We start from the raw sequence: 19,249 nt of genomic DNA, 5'->3' as shown, positions 1-19,249 counted from the left end.
CTGAAGATTTCAACAATAGCTACCACTAACAACAAAGCCAAATATAGCCAAACACTTAACTTTTGGTGCTTTTCTTGTATATATTGTGCCTCAGAGTCATTATGTCCAGTCAGTACAAAAGCCTTCCCTTGTGTATACACAAACTGTAGTCATAGCTTTATGCTAGTATTGAAGAAGGCAAAAAAGCTGTAATACAACAGCTGTTTTTTCTCAAGGCAGCATGAAGTTAGTTATCTGCTAGTATTAGGGTGGGTATGAATGGTATGCATAGGCTGTCTTCCGCTCACAAAGAATCAGTGAATCCCTTGTCCTGATTAGAAATCTGAGGCAAGAAGAGACAGAGTACATTGTTGAAGAAAATTCTATTTAAACTGACAGCAGTGAGGCAGATGCTTAGATCTTGCCCGGTAACAATATATAGGTTTTGCCTAATACTGTGTCTTGTTAACTTTATTACTAATAAAGGTAAGTCATGTTACAAATTAGTACAGAATCAAAGAAAAGTTTCCTTTATCTTTCCACACACATAGCTATGCCCATTCCTCCTCCTATACATAAAGCTGCAACTCCTCGTTTTCCTCCTGTTCGTTCTAATGAGTGCAGAAGTGTAACAAGGATTCGACAACCAGATGCTCCAAGAGGATGGCCAAGAGCAACAGCCCCACCTTCGATGTTAACCTGCCATAAAAATAAACATTATAATTCATCACAAATAGTTAAATCAAATGTACAACTCCTTTCCTATTTTGGAGCCTAATATTTAGAGCAAGGATTGGAAATCTCTGACAATAGATTTTATAGTGAAGTGGGTAAGACTCATGTTAATGCTGAGACCAGAGAACAGTTACAATGACTAGTACACTTTGCAACGCTTGAAACTAAACACACCTTTTAACCTTACTAGCATTTTTTAAGCAAAAGCTGTTGCTTGGCTATTCAATTTTTTTATTGCAAGCCATGTTTCTGGAAGGAGTACTCTGCTTTGGAACAACCATAGATGTGATTGCCAACCTAGGTAGTACTGGAACTACAGTGGTACCTCGGGTTACGAACGCTTCTGTTAACGAACTTTTCGGGTTACGACCAGCTCCAGCCACAAAAATTTACCTCAGTTTGCGAACTCCACCTCGGGGTATGAGCAGGATACACGGCCATTTTCCCTCCCATGACACGGTCTGCGGCCATTTTCCCTCCCGACACATGGTCCGCGGCCATTTTTCCGCCCGACATGTGGTCCGTGGCCATTTTCCGCCCCGACACGTGGTCATAGGGAGGGGGACTCTCCCTCCAAGCAATAGCTGCCTCCCTGTCCTCCACGCCAGAACGGATTAACAGTAATTACATTGAACCTTATGGGGAAATTTGCTTCGGGTTGCGACCAATTCGGGTTGCGGCCAGAGTCACGGAACGAATTAAGTTCGTAAACTGAGGTTCCACTGTACTGTGAAATGGTGCTATAACTCCCCAATGGTTGCAGGTAGATCAGGATATCGTATCTGAATACCGAGAGGTCCAAAATGACGAGGGGGGTATATGCCTGCAGTACAATACCACTGCTCAGTGCAGGGTCTGCTAATGCATTTCAAATAAATGGATCTCCAAAGAACCTCCAGAGAAAGAATACATAACATTTCATGAGGTACTGTAACTTTGATTTGAGTTAAATACACAATGGTTTGAGTTCATTACACAATATTACTTATACAGTATTATACAGTAATACTGTTTCGACTTACATACAAATTCAACTTAAGAACACACCTTGGGAATGGAACTTGTTCTTAAATTGGGGACTACCTGTATATCCAATTCCTTCAACCATTCCACATCAGACTTTGTTCTCTGAATTTGCTTCAATGTCCTTTTTAGACTGCAATGGCTAGATATGTTCCTTGTGAGGTGTTCCTGAACTATACAGCTCAGCATAGGCTTTGTTTCCAAAGGTCAAAGTTTTATCTGCATACAAGCATCACTGAGTGCCGAATTATACCTGATGTTAAATATGTCTTTATATTTAACAAGCAGGTTCTTTAAAAAGTGGACAATGGATTCTAAGAGGTTCTGATCTCTTATAAGGATAACAGCAGAGAGAAAGATAAGTCCTTCCCTTAACCACTGAAGCAGCAATTTGCACAAGAAGGAATCCCCCATCTATATAATTTGTCAATTTTTCCAAATAGTTACCCTGCAGATTATTTCAGATTACAAACTATTTTGAATGTTCCCCTCCCCATCCCCATCTAAGAAATACTACACGTTTGCATCAAACGAGGTGCATTTCAGTGTCCTATTAGAGGAGCGCATCCATTCTAGGCTATAAATAAACAAATAGATTTCCAGTATTTGGGGTGATATGCTTTTAAGGGCAATGTTGGACATACCTTTTCTGGCTCCAGTTTTAGTTCTTTTATTATTGCAACACCTACAGCAGCAAATGCTTCATTAATTTCATACAGATCCACTTGGTCCAATGTCCAACCTGCTTTTTCTACCTACAGAAGACCAGCAAGCTCTTTCAATTAATATGGTTAAACCCAGGTCTGAATTCTATTAGAAAATAATGAGTTCTAATTTTTCTGAAATGAAATATAATGATCTGTAATACTTAGAGATAAATGAGGTTCTGGCGAGTTCCTTAAGTCTCTACAAATACAATGTTTCTTTCCAATAAACCAACTGAAGTTCGAATCAGTATTTAAGATATGGTGCTGAAATAAGATCTAATCTGGTATTTAGCACAGAGAAAGGAATTTAAATAAGCATAAAGGATAGGGCCACAAATGCATACAATCCAAATGTCTCCACAGATGCTGGACTCATCCCCTTTTATAGCTATGAAGCAAATGCACAATTCAATTAATTAATTAACTCTGAGTCTTCAATCTTCACTAACAACCAAAGCACTTGCTTTCTTTCCACAAAAAGCACATGTGTATGTATATATATACATGCATATTCAATATCCAGAAAAAATACTGGAAAGTTTCAGTAACATAGAGTATTACTGAACCATCTATTGGCAAAGAGACCGTAATTCATCAGGATTGGGATAGACAGTAAATATACTATGCTTAAAAGACAATTTAATTTCCAGAATTAACACATTATTTCAGTGGGATTCACCCTATTCCCAACTTACAGCTTTTCTTATTGCTGTGACAGGAGCTATTCCCATAACAGAAGGATCAACACCAACTTGAGCTGAAGACACAATCTGTGCCAAAGGAGTGAGATTTCGTTTAACTGCTTCTGATTTTTTCATAAGAATTACAGCAGCAGCACCATCATTTATACCTGAAGGGAAAGAAACAACTAAACTAGCTTAAAGTATCTAACAAAGCTTGATACTTCTCCAGATATGTCAGTTTTGCTGAGCTTTATCTTCATGTACAGTGATACCTCGGGATACGAACGCCTCTGCTTGCGAATTTTTCGGGTTACGACCAGCTCTGGCCCCAAAATTTTACCTCGGTTTGCGAACTCCGCCTCGGGGTACGAGCCATTTTCCGCCCGTGCCACGTGGTCCGCAGCCATTTTCTGCCCGTGCCACGTGGTCCACGGCCATTTTTCCGCCCGTGCCACGTGGTCCGCGGCTGTTTTTCCGGCCCTGCCGCGTGGTCCGCGGCCGTTTTCGCACCGCGCCGCGCCGTTTTCGCGCCGCGCTGCACCCGGCCATTTTCGCGCCGCACCACGCCGCGCCCGGCCGCTTTCCGTGTGGTCCGTGGACGCCAGAACGGATTAACGGTAATTACATTGAACCTTATGGGAAATTGCCTCGGGTTGCGACCAAATTTGGGCGGAGGGCGGAACGGATTAATCGGATTTACATCGAACCCTATGGGGAAATTTGCCTCGGGGTGCGACCAAATTCAGAGGGCGGAACGGATTAACCGGATTTACATTGAACCCTATGGGGAAATTTCCTTCGGGTTACGACCAACTCGGGATACGCCCAGAGTCACGGAACGGATTAAGTTCGTATCCCGAGGTACCACTGTATATTTCTATTGCAAAGCAGTAATTTCCACTGGAAACTTCCATTTGGCCAGGATGAGGCATGAGAGAAAAAGGAATTTCCCCTTGAAAAGATCTGAGATCTGCAGCCTGCTCCCTTAACCTAACATGGATTATTTCTGGAACAACTTTTTAAGTTAGATATTTAGACACTTAAAAAAAAAAAATGAAGAGTTCGTAATTTAATTGGAGAGTATACAGCACCAGAATCCAAACTTTAGCAGTGGTAGCCAATAATCAATAGCATGGTTTTTTTGGCATTTTGAAGCAGGTGGCCGAGGCTTAATTCAATGTTTGAAAACTGAATCATAATAATGAAATTTTAAAAAATTATATAATTTCAATACTCTGATTTTTTAAAAATAGAATTAGATATAATTTAAAAAGATATTATTACATCTTGGGTAATTGAAGGTAACAGTATTAAAACAGGCCCACTTTACAGATATACATATGCAACTCTTTTTACAGTTTCACTATAAATGCAATCTGTATTTTACAGCTTTTACTGTTTTCCAGGACATGTTTTATATGGGTAGTCCTTGCTTAACGATGGTAATTGGAACTGGGAACTCTGTCACTAAGCGACATGACCATGCCGACTTACGACAGCAGTTGTGGCAGTTCTGGTCGCTGTGGTTAAGCAAATCCCATGAGTTGTTAGGCATGACATCACATGATCACCATTGACGACCTCCTGCCAGCTTCCCCACCGAGTTTGCTTGTTGGAAACCAGCAGTGAAGGTCACAAATGGCGATCCCGTGACTGCAGGATGCTGCCATCATCATAATTTCAAGCCAGTTGCCAAGCACCTGAATTATAAGCACGTGACCATGCAATGGCCACAACTATGAGGACTGGGCATAAGCCTCCTTGTTTAGCACCATTGTCATTTCGAACGGTTGCTGAAAAAGTGATTGTTAAATGAGGACTACCTGTACTGTTCTTTATTGCTCTTCTGAAAGCTACTTAACATTTATTTATTGAATTAATTAATTGGATTTATACTCTGCCTTTCATTCAAAAACTCAAGGGGTGAACATAGCATTTTCTCCTCCTATTTCTTCCTCCACCAACAACCCCATGGGAAGGTTGGGTTGAGAGACAGTTACTGGCCCAAAGTCACCCAGTCAGCTTCCGTGGCTGAGTTGGCAACTACAACCTGGTCCTTTTCATTCCTTGTCCAAGACCTTAACCATGACATCACACTCCAATAATCCATGTTTCTTCCACTAAATCCAAACTGTACAAGCTTTATTAGAATAATGTCCCTCTCCCCATATTATTATTCATTCAAATGAAATAAAATTAGATTGCTAAAAACGAAACAGATGATTTTATGCCTTATCTTTAAATTGCTCAACAAACCAACCTGAGGCGTTTGCTGCAGTCACAGTTCCTGTACCGCTGGTTAGGAAGCAAGGTTTCAACTTCGCTACTGTTTCTAAGTTGCACCCATGGCGAGGATGTTCATCTGCTTTAATTTCTATATGGCCTGTCAAAAGCAAGTATTTCAGCAGCAGCCATTTTATACTTGGTACAAAAGAGGTAAAGTGGAATTTTCCATTTAAGAATTCTATTTCTTATGCTCTTTTTCAAACATATGCACTGCCCTTCAATAAAGAGTCATAGGGGGTCATCTGCAGTAGCATTTTATCCTGGAACTCTAATGTCCAGTTCATTAGCCTAGCATACTATATGCTCCTCATTATCAAAAAGCAGTGATATTATGCCTATTTCTCCCTTTGTATGCCAACTACTAGTAGCCAACTTTTCAGTGATTGCAATTTCCCACGCTCCTGAATTACATGTGTTCTAGTCTAGGAGTGATAAATTGAGTTCATGTATTAAGCCACAGAATTCTACATTGGGGTTTATGTATAGCATGAATCCAATCTATGTTGTTTGGTTGGTTTTGGCTTAGCATAATATGTAATGTCCACCTGTGGCGGTTTATTCAATAGGTCACTATTAAGCAACTACGGCTTAGAACAATATATGAAACTCATAATAAGATCCCAAGAATTGATGTAGTATGTCTTGAAATTAACTCACAAGAATTTCTAAAATTCAGTGGGATTATTCTCTAAATTATTGTTAAATTAATAAATTTATTTACAAAAATACAGGTTATTGAAACAGGAAGAAACTCTGGCTCAATCTATGAACCACTTCAAAACTGATATTGAGGCAGCAAACTTTCTACATTAATTAGATTATGTTCTTTCCAGATCTGTAATTATACTTCTCTTTCCAAAGTACAAATGTTTATGATAGGCAGCACACAATGGTTACATTCATAATTTTATCTTCATCTAGCAGTAAGGATGGAGTAATTATGCCGGAGATTACTAAACGACTCTCCCTTTCCAACACACCAATTATTCTAATACTTGATTACAGAGGGAGAACTGAAGCAGATAAAATTAATGTAAAGATGGATCATTAAAATTAGATACAGACCATTATAATTAATAACCAATCCCTTGCCCAGATTGTTAAACTGCTCACTGACCTCTTCTGGAAGATACAATGACAGGTACAATCTCTTTATCAAAATATCCACCCTTCTGGGAATTTTCAGCCTTGTTCTGCGACTTTACAGCCAGTTGGTCTTGTTCCTCTCGACTAACCTTCCATTGCTTGGCCACATTTTCAGCTGAAACAATTAAAAAATACAGTAGATGCTCTAATCAGGAAGCATCATGGTTTATTTACTGTACACTGCATTGCATTTATTGCACTGAACCTTCAAAAATTGATAGAGATTGTATTGTCTCCAGCATATAATGTTTACACATTTGCATCAGTTTTGAATTTGGTTTTGTTGGAAATGCATTTATACTGAATAAACGAGCGCACAAAACTACAGGCAAAGAAATGCAGTTCTTAAGACCTGTAATGTTGATCTTTACCTGATTAGCTGATAAGGACAGCAGAAGCTATTGAAAATAGACCGAGCAAATGGCTGCAAAGTGGGGGATGCCTTTGAAGATTATTTATTTTATAACACAGTATTTATTACATACTATATGTGATACAGATTATATAATTTAATAATACAATTATATAATAAACGCAACTATATTTATTATATAATAAACTGTATTTATTACTATTTTATTGTTTATTTATATCACACCTTTTGTACAGAAGCTCAAGATATTGTATATAGCATCCCACCTCCTATATTGGTAGGTTGGACTGAGAAAGAGTGCCCGGCCCGAAGTCACCCAGTGAATCTCTCTGGCTGAGGGTGGATTAGAACTAGTGCAATGTCCTAATCACTGCGCCAATCCGGCTCTCAGTATGCATGGGTGAGTTTGTACCTCAGCTCTTACCTAAGAGAGGCTCTTTGCCTGGGGAATGTGACCCTTTTATAACCCCTAAACAGGGCTTCTCTTTCCTTTTTTTTCTAGAACATACATGCATGGACATATGCAGGTACATCCTATGTACGTTTTTACAGTGTGTGTATGGGTACAGGGATTCATCTCAGTTACAGCTGGCAACCCTACGTTGACAAGATGGGGAAGCTGGACATTGCCCAGTACTTCTCCTCCCCTTATACTTCTTGCTTCCTGTACACTCTTCCTTTTTCAGAGAAATAAAGTCAGGGTAAGCTTTCTTCCAACCTTCTTGAAAATGCTATTTCCATGAGGCCTACCTGTAATGCCCATGTGATAACAGTGGAAGGCATCTGTCAAGCCATCTACGATGATACTGTCTTGCAAAGAGGTTTCCCCCATTTTCACCCCACTGCGCAGATGAATGACATGAGGAGCCTGCAAGAAAGGCATTCTGACACATTTAGAACACTGAAAGCAACATTCTTTGGAAGTGGATGGAAATAATCGCTGGAATGCCCATTCTCGCTGTATGACCCTTCCATTCATCTGCCATAACTAAGTATAGAGAAGGAATCCCAACTCAGCTGTAGATCACATGCCTTGTACACACGAGATCTCAGCTTCAATCCCTGATATCATTTGTTAGAAGAATCACATGGTATGCATGAAAGAGAAAGAACTTAAGAAAAACAACGTTTCCATATTTCTTCCTCCCGGATTCTAGCCGAGAGGAAGGTGAAAGCTTGAAATAAGCCAAAGAATATTTCACTTTAAGACTAGAGGCATATCCAGCTGAAAGACGCATACGTGCCCACTGTATGCACAGTCATCTCCCTGCCATTTTTTACCAGAAGTAATGGTGAGACAGAAGGACCAGAACAGCTCTGCCTCTACCATGGCAGTTTCAAAAGTCACTGTCCCATTCAAATATAAAATCTCAGGCAAACGTCCAAATGCCATCAGCAAAAAGGAAAGACCGACAGCAGCGTTCTGTCTTTGCTGATATGTGTGTGCGCGCGCATGCACGCATGTGTGTCTGCCTGTGTGTGTGCGTGTGTGTATGCATACACACATGCACACAGACATATTTATATTACACAGACTCTGTCCAGCTACCTCTCTCTCTGGCCAAACTACTTTCCCTACTTCTTCTGCTCATATATCCTAGAGATTCAGAGTGGATGAGTTCAATTCATGATAAAGCTTGGTTGGAATAACTCAAGTTAGTTTAAAACAAGACCAAAGCAAACAAGCTACATGTTAGTTCATGCAACGTCATTTAAACTACAGCTGCACAATCCTCAGATAACCATTACTACTTGGAACTATTTCAACCTGGTTTCCTTCAAGGTTTAGAAACAAAACAACCTGTTTTTCCTGTAAAATGATGTTTCTGACAAAAGAAGAAACTCCTGCCTTATTGGTTCTTTTGGACATTCTGGCACGAGTAGCAGCGAACCCAAAGCCTTAAGAGTTCTTGTTTTTGGCTTAGCACAATGTCTAAATCACCTGAAGAAACTATGTGGTTGTGTTTTTTAAAAAACCTGGGCCATGCTTTATAAACTTTTAAAACTGATCAAGCTTCATAAACCCACAAAAATATGTCATTATATCTGAACTCAAAAATCCTGGCTTATTCCAGATTTGGTTTTGTACCTTGTGTGAATCAGGAATTAACCTAGCAAAGCATGATTACTCAGTGGCCTAGTGTTATTTGTATTCATACCAAATACCAGTCCTCCTTGTTAATATTCAGCTGATACTCAGAGACTGATTGTTCAGACTCACAGCGTTTGTACTGTGGGACTCCACCAGCTTTTACTCTGTCTCCCATGAAGTCACTTGAAGCTTTAGGTACTGGTTGTGTTCATATATGACTTGTTCTTGGTGGAGATTCATGTCCTGTTTAACAATTGTGGTTTAAAAACTCTAGCTTAAGCTTGTGTGCCAATAAGCATCTCAAATCAGTGATGGGCTGGGCAAGGCCCAGTTACATTAAGCCTCAGCTCAGGGAAGTCCAAGCTATTACTAGCTGGGGATGTTGCTGGTGGGAAAGAAGTCACGCTTGGTAAAGGCCAGTTGTACAGCTTGTGTACCGTTTAATGCAGTAATTCTCCCATGCAAGTTATCCTTTCATGATTTTTCAGCACAAGTGTCTTAGGAGCAGTACGTCTTAACCTCTATGAACATCAAGCAGCCTTACCTTGCTCATGTTTTCCATGCCACCAGCCACTACAATACTGGAATCTCCTGTCTTAATAGACTGAGCCCCTAGGCATACAGCTTTCAGGCCGGACCCACATATCATTTGACAGCTCCAAGCTGGAATCTCGTATGGAATCCCTGCAGCAACACTGGCTTGTCGAGCAGGATTCTGACCAGCACCTACAGAAATAAACATGCAGGGACACTATACTAAATTGTTTTTAGCTCATTCTTCTACCTCAGTTTTTAGTGTCAGATAGGTACAAATGTTGTTTGCCTGTAATATTACTCATATCTGGTTTTATATATTTATATTTATATATATATAGCTGCCCATCTCACACAAAGCGACTCTGGGAGGTTGATAACCCACCTCTTGTTTCCAGGCACTGCTTTGTAAAAATGTATGTTTTATCCTGCATTTCAATGCCTGTGTCTTAATTGTTCAAGTTACTTTTATTTTCAATTTTCTTAGGTTGACCCTTCATTGCCTTTGGGCTATATTTCAACATTGCTATGGACAGGTGAGGGTGGTGTATTGTTTTGTTTCTGTTTTTTGCTTTTAACTTTCAGCATGATGTAAAAATTTATTTTAAGGCCTGTCTGCATTCATAGGAACTTGTCCAAGCTTTATGATCCACATCTAAGTCCCTATTGTGTGGACCACTGGTGACAGATGGCTGTGAAATCAGGAAATTTCAGGGGCAAGGCCTTTGCAATGGTGGCCCCACAACTTTAGATAGAAGATAATTCCCCAAACACTATACACAATCTCCTATTTGCTGATCTTTCAGATGATTTTAAAGATTTTCATATTCTAGGCTGCATCTTATTAGTTTAAATGTAAGAAACTTATAACTGCAATTCCATCTGGTGCTACCTTATTAGATATTTTAATGATTTGGCTGTTTCCTATTTGTTGCATTTACTGAACAATTATTTATTTTGTATTTTACAGTATTTTGTAATCTATTTTCTAAGGATTCTGTTCTAAAAAATACATACCTTTTCAATTAACAGATTTATAATCTCCATGTTTTGGTTACTTTTTTGGTAAATGGTATCAGTAAAACAAAATATTTTCCATATATCAAAATAAAATATAAGTTTGATTCCCCAACTTCCTTTTCTAACCCAAATATATTCCGTGGATACAAGTACATTCTAACTCATGAGGTGTTACCTTCAGTGAAGGAACCTAGATTTTGTATCTTGAGTTACAACATAATTTTCATTAAATAAGCTTTTTCTGTTGCTTCCCAAAAATTGAATATTTGTAACTGTTTACTAAAAGATGACAAACAGTAGAAGAACCTTTAGAGTTAGCAGTAGTAAAAGACTGTCACAGTGGGAAGTTCAGTCGTTATTGTCACAGTGGGAAGTTCAGTCGTTATCTTCCAGATATGTTAACTATGCTGATTGAAGGTGGGCAACAGGGCAGGCAACCTGCGAACCCCCATATCTCAGTATTGTACCGGTGAAATTCAGTGACAGTGACACTTCACTGATACCCTTTTTCAGGGTTTGGGAGGATTTTAAGTAAGAAAATGGCATTGGTTTGCCTCCAGATACCTGTTCCCACTCCCATCCTTAAAATCACTGAAAAATGTCAGAACAGATCAATATCTATCAGTGATGTAACTGAAATGATGTCCTGCAGCCCTCCAGAAATTTAGGAGGTTGGCTGCAGCCTTGAGTCCTCAGAAGTTCCCCACCTCTGCTATAGACAAGCATATATATTACATACATGTTCAGCTTGAATCGATCCATTGCAGGATGAAGGCCTCTTATGGGCCATAATTTACCATGCTGGTCTACTGCGAGTTGGTAGATATTTTTTTCGTCACATCCCAGTCTAGCACTAAGAGACAGTGATTGGCCCAAAGTCACCCAGCTAGCTTCTGTTCCTAATGGAGGACTAAGTCAGCTGGGTCTCCCCACTTCTAGCCTAGCACCATAACCACTATACCACACTCATAGAGAAGCACATATGGAGGACAAGAAATTGGAAAAGGCTAAATTAGGGGAGGAAAGGACTAATGGGATCTGAAGCAGTAAAAGTATGGGCAAGAATGCTGGCCGTTAGGACAGATTGCCATGTTGCAATCCTATTGCAGATTTAACACACCCAGAGCCGTGGGAGAAGAAAACACTGTGGCTTCTTCATTATATTCCTGTTCTTGTTTGCCACCACCCACTCTTTTCTCTGACTTATGTGTGCATACTTGGAAGCCCTTCTGTTATAACAGGGGACAACAGATGGAGAACCAAAGCAAGAATATGAAGGAAATGCCAAAGTTGCTTTATTTTCCACTTCTAGGACTATTAAACATTACTACATAAATTGCCAGGTGGAAGATGGAAACTCTGAACTTCCAGATCAAAACCCAGGATAAATGGTTCATTAAGTTCATACCTGCAGCCAATACGTGCCCAAGTATAACTTCAGATACTTCTTTAGGATTGATTTTTGTCCTCTCCAACAATTCTTTAATGACTACTGAAGCCAATTCATGGGCATGCACGGTCGACAAGCCACCATTGAAGGATCCTAGATAAAATATAAAAATAAGAAATAGGTGGGTTTTAATTCTACTCTATACCCTCTGATACCCACTGGATATCATTTATGAGTTAGATATTAACATCCTATAGTTTACCTCACCTTTACTAGGGACAGCATCATTCCAGTTGTCATACCTTGTAAACTTCAATAAATGCATTTTGTGTATCTGTTACATCTCCTTATACTAAATGGAACTCAAATTATTTGAGCAAATAAACTTCATTTGCAGCACTTTTAATGAGAAAAGCTGTGGGCGGTCTAATTTTGAATTATACGTACAAGAATCTCCATTGCTTTGTTGTTAAATATGCTCAGGAACCATTTGTATTAAACAGAAATAGCTGCTTAAGGCAGGATTTCCCTTGTCTCTAAGGAAACTGATTTAAGAGGTTTTTAAAAAAATTCTTATCATACAAAACTCAAAATGAACATTCAGAGTTATTTTCATCCTTTCCTCTTCTAATCTGAAGAGAAAAGGATGAAAATAAACTGCCAAAGATGTAAGAGGATGGGGAATATAACCCTAGCTAAAATGCAACGCAGTGGTTGGCAGCCAAATCTCTAATAGCACCTCGATGGCTTCTTTGCCCTGGAAGAGCGGGATTTGGTTTTGTTAATGGAAAGAGACCAGAGCCAGCGAGCAGACCGTCATGGTTCTACCGGACAAGGGCCAATCAGAGCAAGAGGCTCTCTTCAGCGAGAGGCGCGAGGCAATCACAGCGCGCCTTCACGCAGTGGCTCTATACTCATTGCCCAATCATTACAAGGAGAGCGCGGGCGAGGGAGGAGCCGCTGGCATTACGGGCAAAACAAACAAGACAACTGCCGTGAATAAGCGAGCGGCTGAGCAAGCGAGCGGGGATCGGTTTTTCATATCGTTTATTCCGCAGTAGTAGCGTTAACCAAGTGGGAAACCTCTACCCAACGCTGAAATGGAGCTTAGAGTGACAAACAGGCGCAGATTCAAACACTCGCTCAGCTAATAATTTCCCTCGTGCCAAACCTTCCACCTAATGGACCTCAAAGGTTGCTTTGCAGACAAAACAAGGGAGCGAAGAAACAAAAACGCCAAGCCGGCTCGAGCTTTGTGGAGGACAGGTGGAAAGAATGTCAGTGTAGTGTCGAGGAGTGAGAAAATGTATCAGAAGAACGATTTAACCTACAATCTTGCATACAGGTAGCTGACATTAAATCTTATTAAACTCAATCGGACTTCCAGAATACCGTTAGACCGCAGTGTCTATTTCCAATTTCCAGTCCTCGTTCTCTGATGTTGTCCGAATAATACTTTTCACTCGATCCTAAAGTCTTAATAAGCTGTTAACTAAGCAATTAGCAAAGTCTTATATCCTCGCCCTCGCCAAACTGCAGTTCTCCGCCCCTCAAAAATACACTCGCAGTACAATTCCAAGCCGTCCTACCACAATCTTACCTCGATTCATTTTCTTGCCTCTCTTTTGAGGCAATGATGTACTCTTTCCATGATCAGAAAAAGTACAGGAGTTCCTCCAACACGGGACAGCATAAAAAGAAAAATGAGCGAAGGCAAATTTCCCGAAGGCATCTGAATGAACGAACCATTCAAGGTTGAGAGCAAGCCTGGTGACAGCCGTCGAAAACGCCCGTTCCAGATCGAGGAACGAAATGCACCCAGCAAGAGTTTCTACTCACCGACCGGGGTCCGTGCAGCAGCAACAAGCACAACGCCCTCCTCCCCGCAGTCCATGATGCTCTGAGGTGGTACAAGCGCCGCCGCTCCAGCCGCCGCACTCTCTGCGCGTGCAAACCGCCTCGCACCTCCCTTAGACTCCGGCAGCGACGCGCACCCTCGTTCTCATTGGCTACTCCGGGCCCCGCCCAGCGCCGCGCTTTGTCTAGGAGGGCTGGGCTGAAGGGGCGGCCATCACCACGTGACAGGAACTGGGTTGCGGCTGGCGGAGGATTGATTCTTCAATGGGAGACACGCGATGGGGGAGCGCGTGGCCTCGGTCCGGAGTGGGCTTCCATCCAAACGCTTTCGGAGTTGATGCTGCGGGTTCCACGCTGGCCGCGATGAGAACTAGGCAGCCTATTCGCTCATTACGGTCACTGTAATTATATAGGTCTCTCTCCTTTCCAAGTAGAAAGCACGAAGAATTATCTGTTTGAAATTTGCTATCAGAAAACCGTCCTGGAAGGCTGACGCCAGTTTTCCTCCCTAACACATTTTGGGCTGGAGTCTCCCTCCAAAATAGTAAAAACCAAATTCTTTAACTTATTTGGGCTCCAGGATACCATCACCATGTAAAGATTTTTGTTTTGATTTTGGACTTGCCTGAAAACAAAAGGGCTCCTCATCTTCCCCCAAGTTTGTTTATTTTTTTTAATGTGTTCACTTTCAGTGAACAATTTTTTTTGTCTCTGCCCTCAGACTTACACGTACATCCTGTTTGGGCTCCATCTTTTAACCCAAAAGTCTATAAACTTCTGCTAACTGCTTATACAAGAATATAAATGTTGGTTAATAAGATCCTTATTTTGGTTGGTAAATGCCACCCTGGCTACACTTCTGGAAGTATACTAATTCTCAAAATATGAAAGTTTCTTCCAATAAATGCTTTTTCTGTCCACTGAGCAAGATCTGTAGGATTTAAAGCAGCCTTCTTCAACCTGATGCCCTCCAGATGTGCCACACTAACTCCAAGAACACCTAGGCAATAAGGCTTTCACACTGGCAGAGACTGGAGGCTTGTAGTTCAACATATATATCAGAAATGGAAAGTTGCTTTACAGGCAACAATTACATTTCAGCCCCACAGTGCAGTTTTGGAACATAGAATACAATGATAAAGAGCAGTTAGTCAGATAAATAGCATGGTTTATTAAATCGTAAGGAAAACAGTATAACACCAATCTTAAATCATATAAATCACAAATCACATAAATCACAACACAACACATGAAAAAAACATTTCAAAACTACCATTGAAATTGTGAGTGAACTTCTAAAAAAATTACTTTAGAATTTGTGGTTGCTACAAAATATATATCCTGGGATTACTCTTGAATTCAGTGGTTCTCTTAGTGCTTGATGCAAAACTACCAGTCCAGGCTTTTCACAATTCAAAGGATCTGTGAACATAGGCAATTGTCTATTTAAGGCTATTTTAAAGGCTTTTATAGCATGGACTATGGTCCACTTCATGACATACACAAATTTGTAATAGTCAACTGGAGTTATTTTAGGTTACCAGGACTACTAAGGATTATATGGAGGAAATATTTTTGTCCGGGGTGGTCAGAGTACAGGCAGTCCCTGGGTTAAGAACATCTGGGTTACAGACAACCCTACTTAAGAATGGAGCCTATTGTATACAAACTTCGAGTTACATACATAATGGTTTGAGTTAAATAGACAATACTACTTCTTAAATCTATGTTTAAGATGTTTCTAACTGATGCTAAATAACTGTTTTGGCTTACATATAAATTTGACTTAAGGACAAACCTTGGGAACGGAACAGACGTGTATTGACAATGCATCAAAATAACAGCACACTAAGCCACGTTCCTGTACTAATTATGGTTACAGTACTTATCCCTCAGTGCAAAACCAGACAGCACAATGGACTGCATTTGGCCATAGTGCACCAATAGCCTTTAGGGTTGGCTGGCATCACAGTGACCTTTATATTCACTGGCCACCTGACAGTGACATGTTCTGGGTTTTTTCCACTTTTATTTTAATGTTTGAAAAAAATATTAAATTGAGGTGACCCAATCAGAGTCAAAGGTTGAACCTTTGCATAAGACAGAGAAAGGTTGAACCTCCTGCACTGCACTGCACTGTCATTCCTGTTTTACCCCTCACCCCTCACATGCAAACTCAAAAAACACAAAAAAACACAGAAACACTGCAACTGAAGCAGGCCCATTTTCAGCTGCTTTTACTTCCCATCATTGGATCTGGGAGAGAAAGTAAATTCACTTTTCCCACCCAGTTCTGATGACATGAGGTACCATAAGTAAAGTGAGTACAAACCTACAATAAACCATGAAAATAAATGGTAAGGCTGTCTCCATATCAAGCTAGGCCTAATCATACCACCACTTATTAGGCAAACCATTCTCTTTATTTCATAAGAAAGTTCTTACTCATAGGCATTTAAATTATAATGAATTCTGATTACCATAAGGTGAACAAGTTGGAACCTATTACTGTACTGTAGTAGCTAAACATTATTTCTCCTCTATGTACTTCAGTTTGCTGACAAAACAGGCCTTAAACAAACCAGTGTTTTTCAACTTAAGGCCCCACTTTGCAATATACAACCTTAGTGATTATACGGGATTTTTTAAAAAAAGAAACAAATTTATTTGCCAAAGTACAAGGCTATATAAAGATGTCATGAGACTATGTCATTACTAGAAACAATTGTCATACATCAAATGAAGACGAATTCCTAGTAATGTAATCAAATGTACACTTTAGAAAAGTTAGTAAATCAGCAACCAGTTCCTTTTTGAACTGAATGCCAGGAAAATATTGATGCCAAAAAACAATCACTCTGTGTGTCCTAAATAAGGATTAGGTAAGACTAGTAGCATTGGGGAGGGGTGCTGATACACTGGAGTGCAACTGCAGATGTCTTCTTGTCCAAACAGTCACCTTACATCAGCAGTTACACTGCTGACGTCCAAGGTGATACAACGCTCAGAATATTTCAAAGTACACTGATGACAGTAGCTAAAACAGAGATTAACTTCCATTTTTTAAAATCAAATAAATTATACTTTCACTACCTATTGTATGGCTGATTGAATTAATTAGTGCTGTTGTTCATAGCACAGAACTTAACTTTCTGATTCTTTAGAAAGTCTGTCAAAACACTGATACATAGGTATCCAAAAGGGACAAGAGATGAAACGTATGTCATGACATAAGTCCATCACTTATGTGGAATGCAAGTAAAATTGATGATACTCAGCTACATGTTCCAAACCCTGGCCAACCAAGTGATGCCGTCAAAATTCTTTTTCAATGTCTGGAGCCTGTGGGAGCATGGATAAGGAGAAACCAGCTTAAATGCAAGCCTTGCAAGTTGAGCAGCTATGGGTTCTAAGTCTCCTTAGATCTGTGAATTTTCCATCATTGGTTCTGAATGGGGTTGCATTGCCCAGCAGGGCCATAGTATAACTTTTCTATGCTGTAGGCACTTTTGCCTTCATTGTCCCCTCTCTCCATAAAAATAATAGTATTAAACATTGTATTTCATATGATTTCCAATATTTTCTTTGCATTTTTACAGAGAAATAGGGAATAGTAAATAATATATGTATTATTTTAATAATAATCACTGGCTGAGTTATTAAAAGAGGACATTGATTTTCATCCTTCAATGAAATAATCCAGTAATTTGCCAATAAAAATGTCATAAAGTTAAAATTTTGGTAATAAATGTGTGTTCATACAGGGAAATGTTGCTACCTAAATTAATATTTACTTTTCCCTATAAGTTCTTATAATTTAATATAACATATTGTTGTGAAAATTATTAAATTACCGGTTGCATTTATTATATGATTGAATTTTAATTTGAATTGTATGTATATTTTATTTGTACTTTATGTATTTGTATTCTATTTATTGTATATATTTTCAAGACCAAAGATACTGAAAATAAATTCTACTTCATTTTTATTCTTTCTGATTAAAAAAAAAAAAAAGAAACATTTTTGTGGACCCTAGGCACTGTGCCTATTGTGCCTAATGGATAAGTCAGTCTTGCTGCCCAGACAGATCTAGTGAACAACTTCTGGGTCCTCCTAGACCAGACCTGCACAACTTGGCAGTAGGTAAGGGCCAAAATTAAATAGGCTAAACTTCTTTGGGCCACAGGTAGGATTTTAGCACCTCACTTTCCAGGTAAAGTTATAATAATGGGATAATAATGTTTTATATTTGCAAAATAGTTTAATCATTAATTGTACTATAATTATTATAGTATAATTAATGATTAAACTGTTTTGCAAATAAAATAAACCAAATTATAAAAAAGGGAAATTTCAATTATTACACTTATTATTTAAGAAGAAAATATTACTTTGGTAAGCTTGAATATATTTTTACGGTTTTCTTACCGTTTGCATTTTGTTAATGGGACGTATTACACTTCTTGTCAGCAATCAGTTTATCGTACTCCGGAATCATGTTTGAAATCGATGTTTTCAAAATATCTTCCAAATGTTCATCAGTTAAGAGTTGACCGTTGCTTGTTTTTATTCAAATTCATAACGGAGAAGGTTTGTTCACATATGTAGGTAATCCTGAATGTGCTGAAAACCTGCAAGGCACCATCTAGCAGATTTTTAAACTTTCCCTTGTCCAAACTCTTGTAGAAGTCTTGAAGGCTGGTTTCTCTGTGTTTATTTCAATAAACTGTTGAGCACTGAAGTTCAATAACCTCTAGCTGTAAATGTGCAGGGAGTTCCTGTGGATCCACAGAGAAAGGATCTTCAATTAACTTAAATTTAATGTTGTCTTCTTTGTACAGTGTCAGTCTTCTGTCAAACTCCTGGATCAAAAGTTCAATGTTGTTTGAATATTTTTCTCCTAACTCGGCATGCTTACACAACGGAATATGTTTCATACACATAGTAAAATGGCACATTTCTCCTTTTGTCAGTTGGCTTTTGAATAACCTGAGTTTCATTTTGAAACCCTTTACTGCTGCAAGAATATGAAAAATAAGTTGACTTTTCCCTTGAAGCTGTAAATTTAGTTCATTTAGATGACCTGTAATGTCACATAAAAAATACAAGTCATTATTCCAAACTTCATTGTGCAGCTCTGGGAACCTTTTCGAGTCTTTCTCTAAGAATTGAACGATTTCTTGAGAGCAACAAAACATTGCAAAACTCTTCCACGGCTCAACCAACAAATTTCTGTACGATAGAGTACATCGTTGCAGGTGGCACCAACCTCTTCAAGAAATGCTTGAAATGACCTATGCCTCAGTCCTCTTGAACAAATATAGTTTACAATTGAAACTACCACTGACGTGACATGGTCAAAATTTAAAACTTTGCTGCATAACACTTGCCGATGTACAATGCAAATATACTTGGTTATTT

General features: G+C 39.3%; 1 protein-coding gene across 2 annotated transcripts; it reads right to left on the bottom strand.

The window, feature by feature from the left end:
• Positions 1–345: 345 nt before the first annotated feature.
• ACAT2 (acetyl-CoA acetyltransferase 2) lies at positions 346–13,947 on the bottom strand. Of its 2 annotated transcripts, none has more exons than XM_007439626.4 (9): positions 13,808–13,947; positions 11,987–12,121; positions 9,569–9,750; positions 7,683–7,800; positions 6,531–6,674; positions 5,388–5,510; positions 3,140–3,294; positions 2,382–2,492; positions 346–678 (listed from the first exon to the last, which is right to left on the bottom strand). In XM_007439626.4, exons 1-9 carry the CDS (start codon positions 13,860–13,862, stop codon positions 511–513), a joined length of 1,191 nt encoding a protein of 396 aa, XP_007439688.1. In that variant the 5' UTR covers positions 13,863–13,947; the 3' UTR covers positions 346–510. The 2 variants fall into 2 exon arrangements, with proteins under 2 accessions (XP_007439688.1, XP_087998803.1); XM_088142677.1 differs by lacking the exon at positions 13,808–13,947 and adding an exon at positions 13,569–13,688.
• Positions 13,948–19,249: the final 5,302 nt, after the last annotated feature.

Source organism: Python bivittatus, unplaced genomic scaffold, assembly GCF_059951505.1.
Source record: "Python bivittatus isolate LINGU-HERP-01145 unplaced genomic scaffold, Pbiv_v1 ctg000020_np1212, whole genome shotgun sequence".
Classification (NCBI taxonomy): Eukaryota; Metazoa; Chordata; class Lepidosauria; order Squamata; family Pythonidae; genus Python; species Python bivittatus.
The sequence above is the reverse complement of the archived record's forward strand: the minus strand, read 5'-3'. Positions and strand labels throughout refer to the sequence as shown.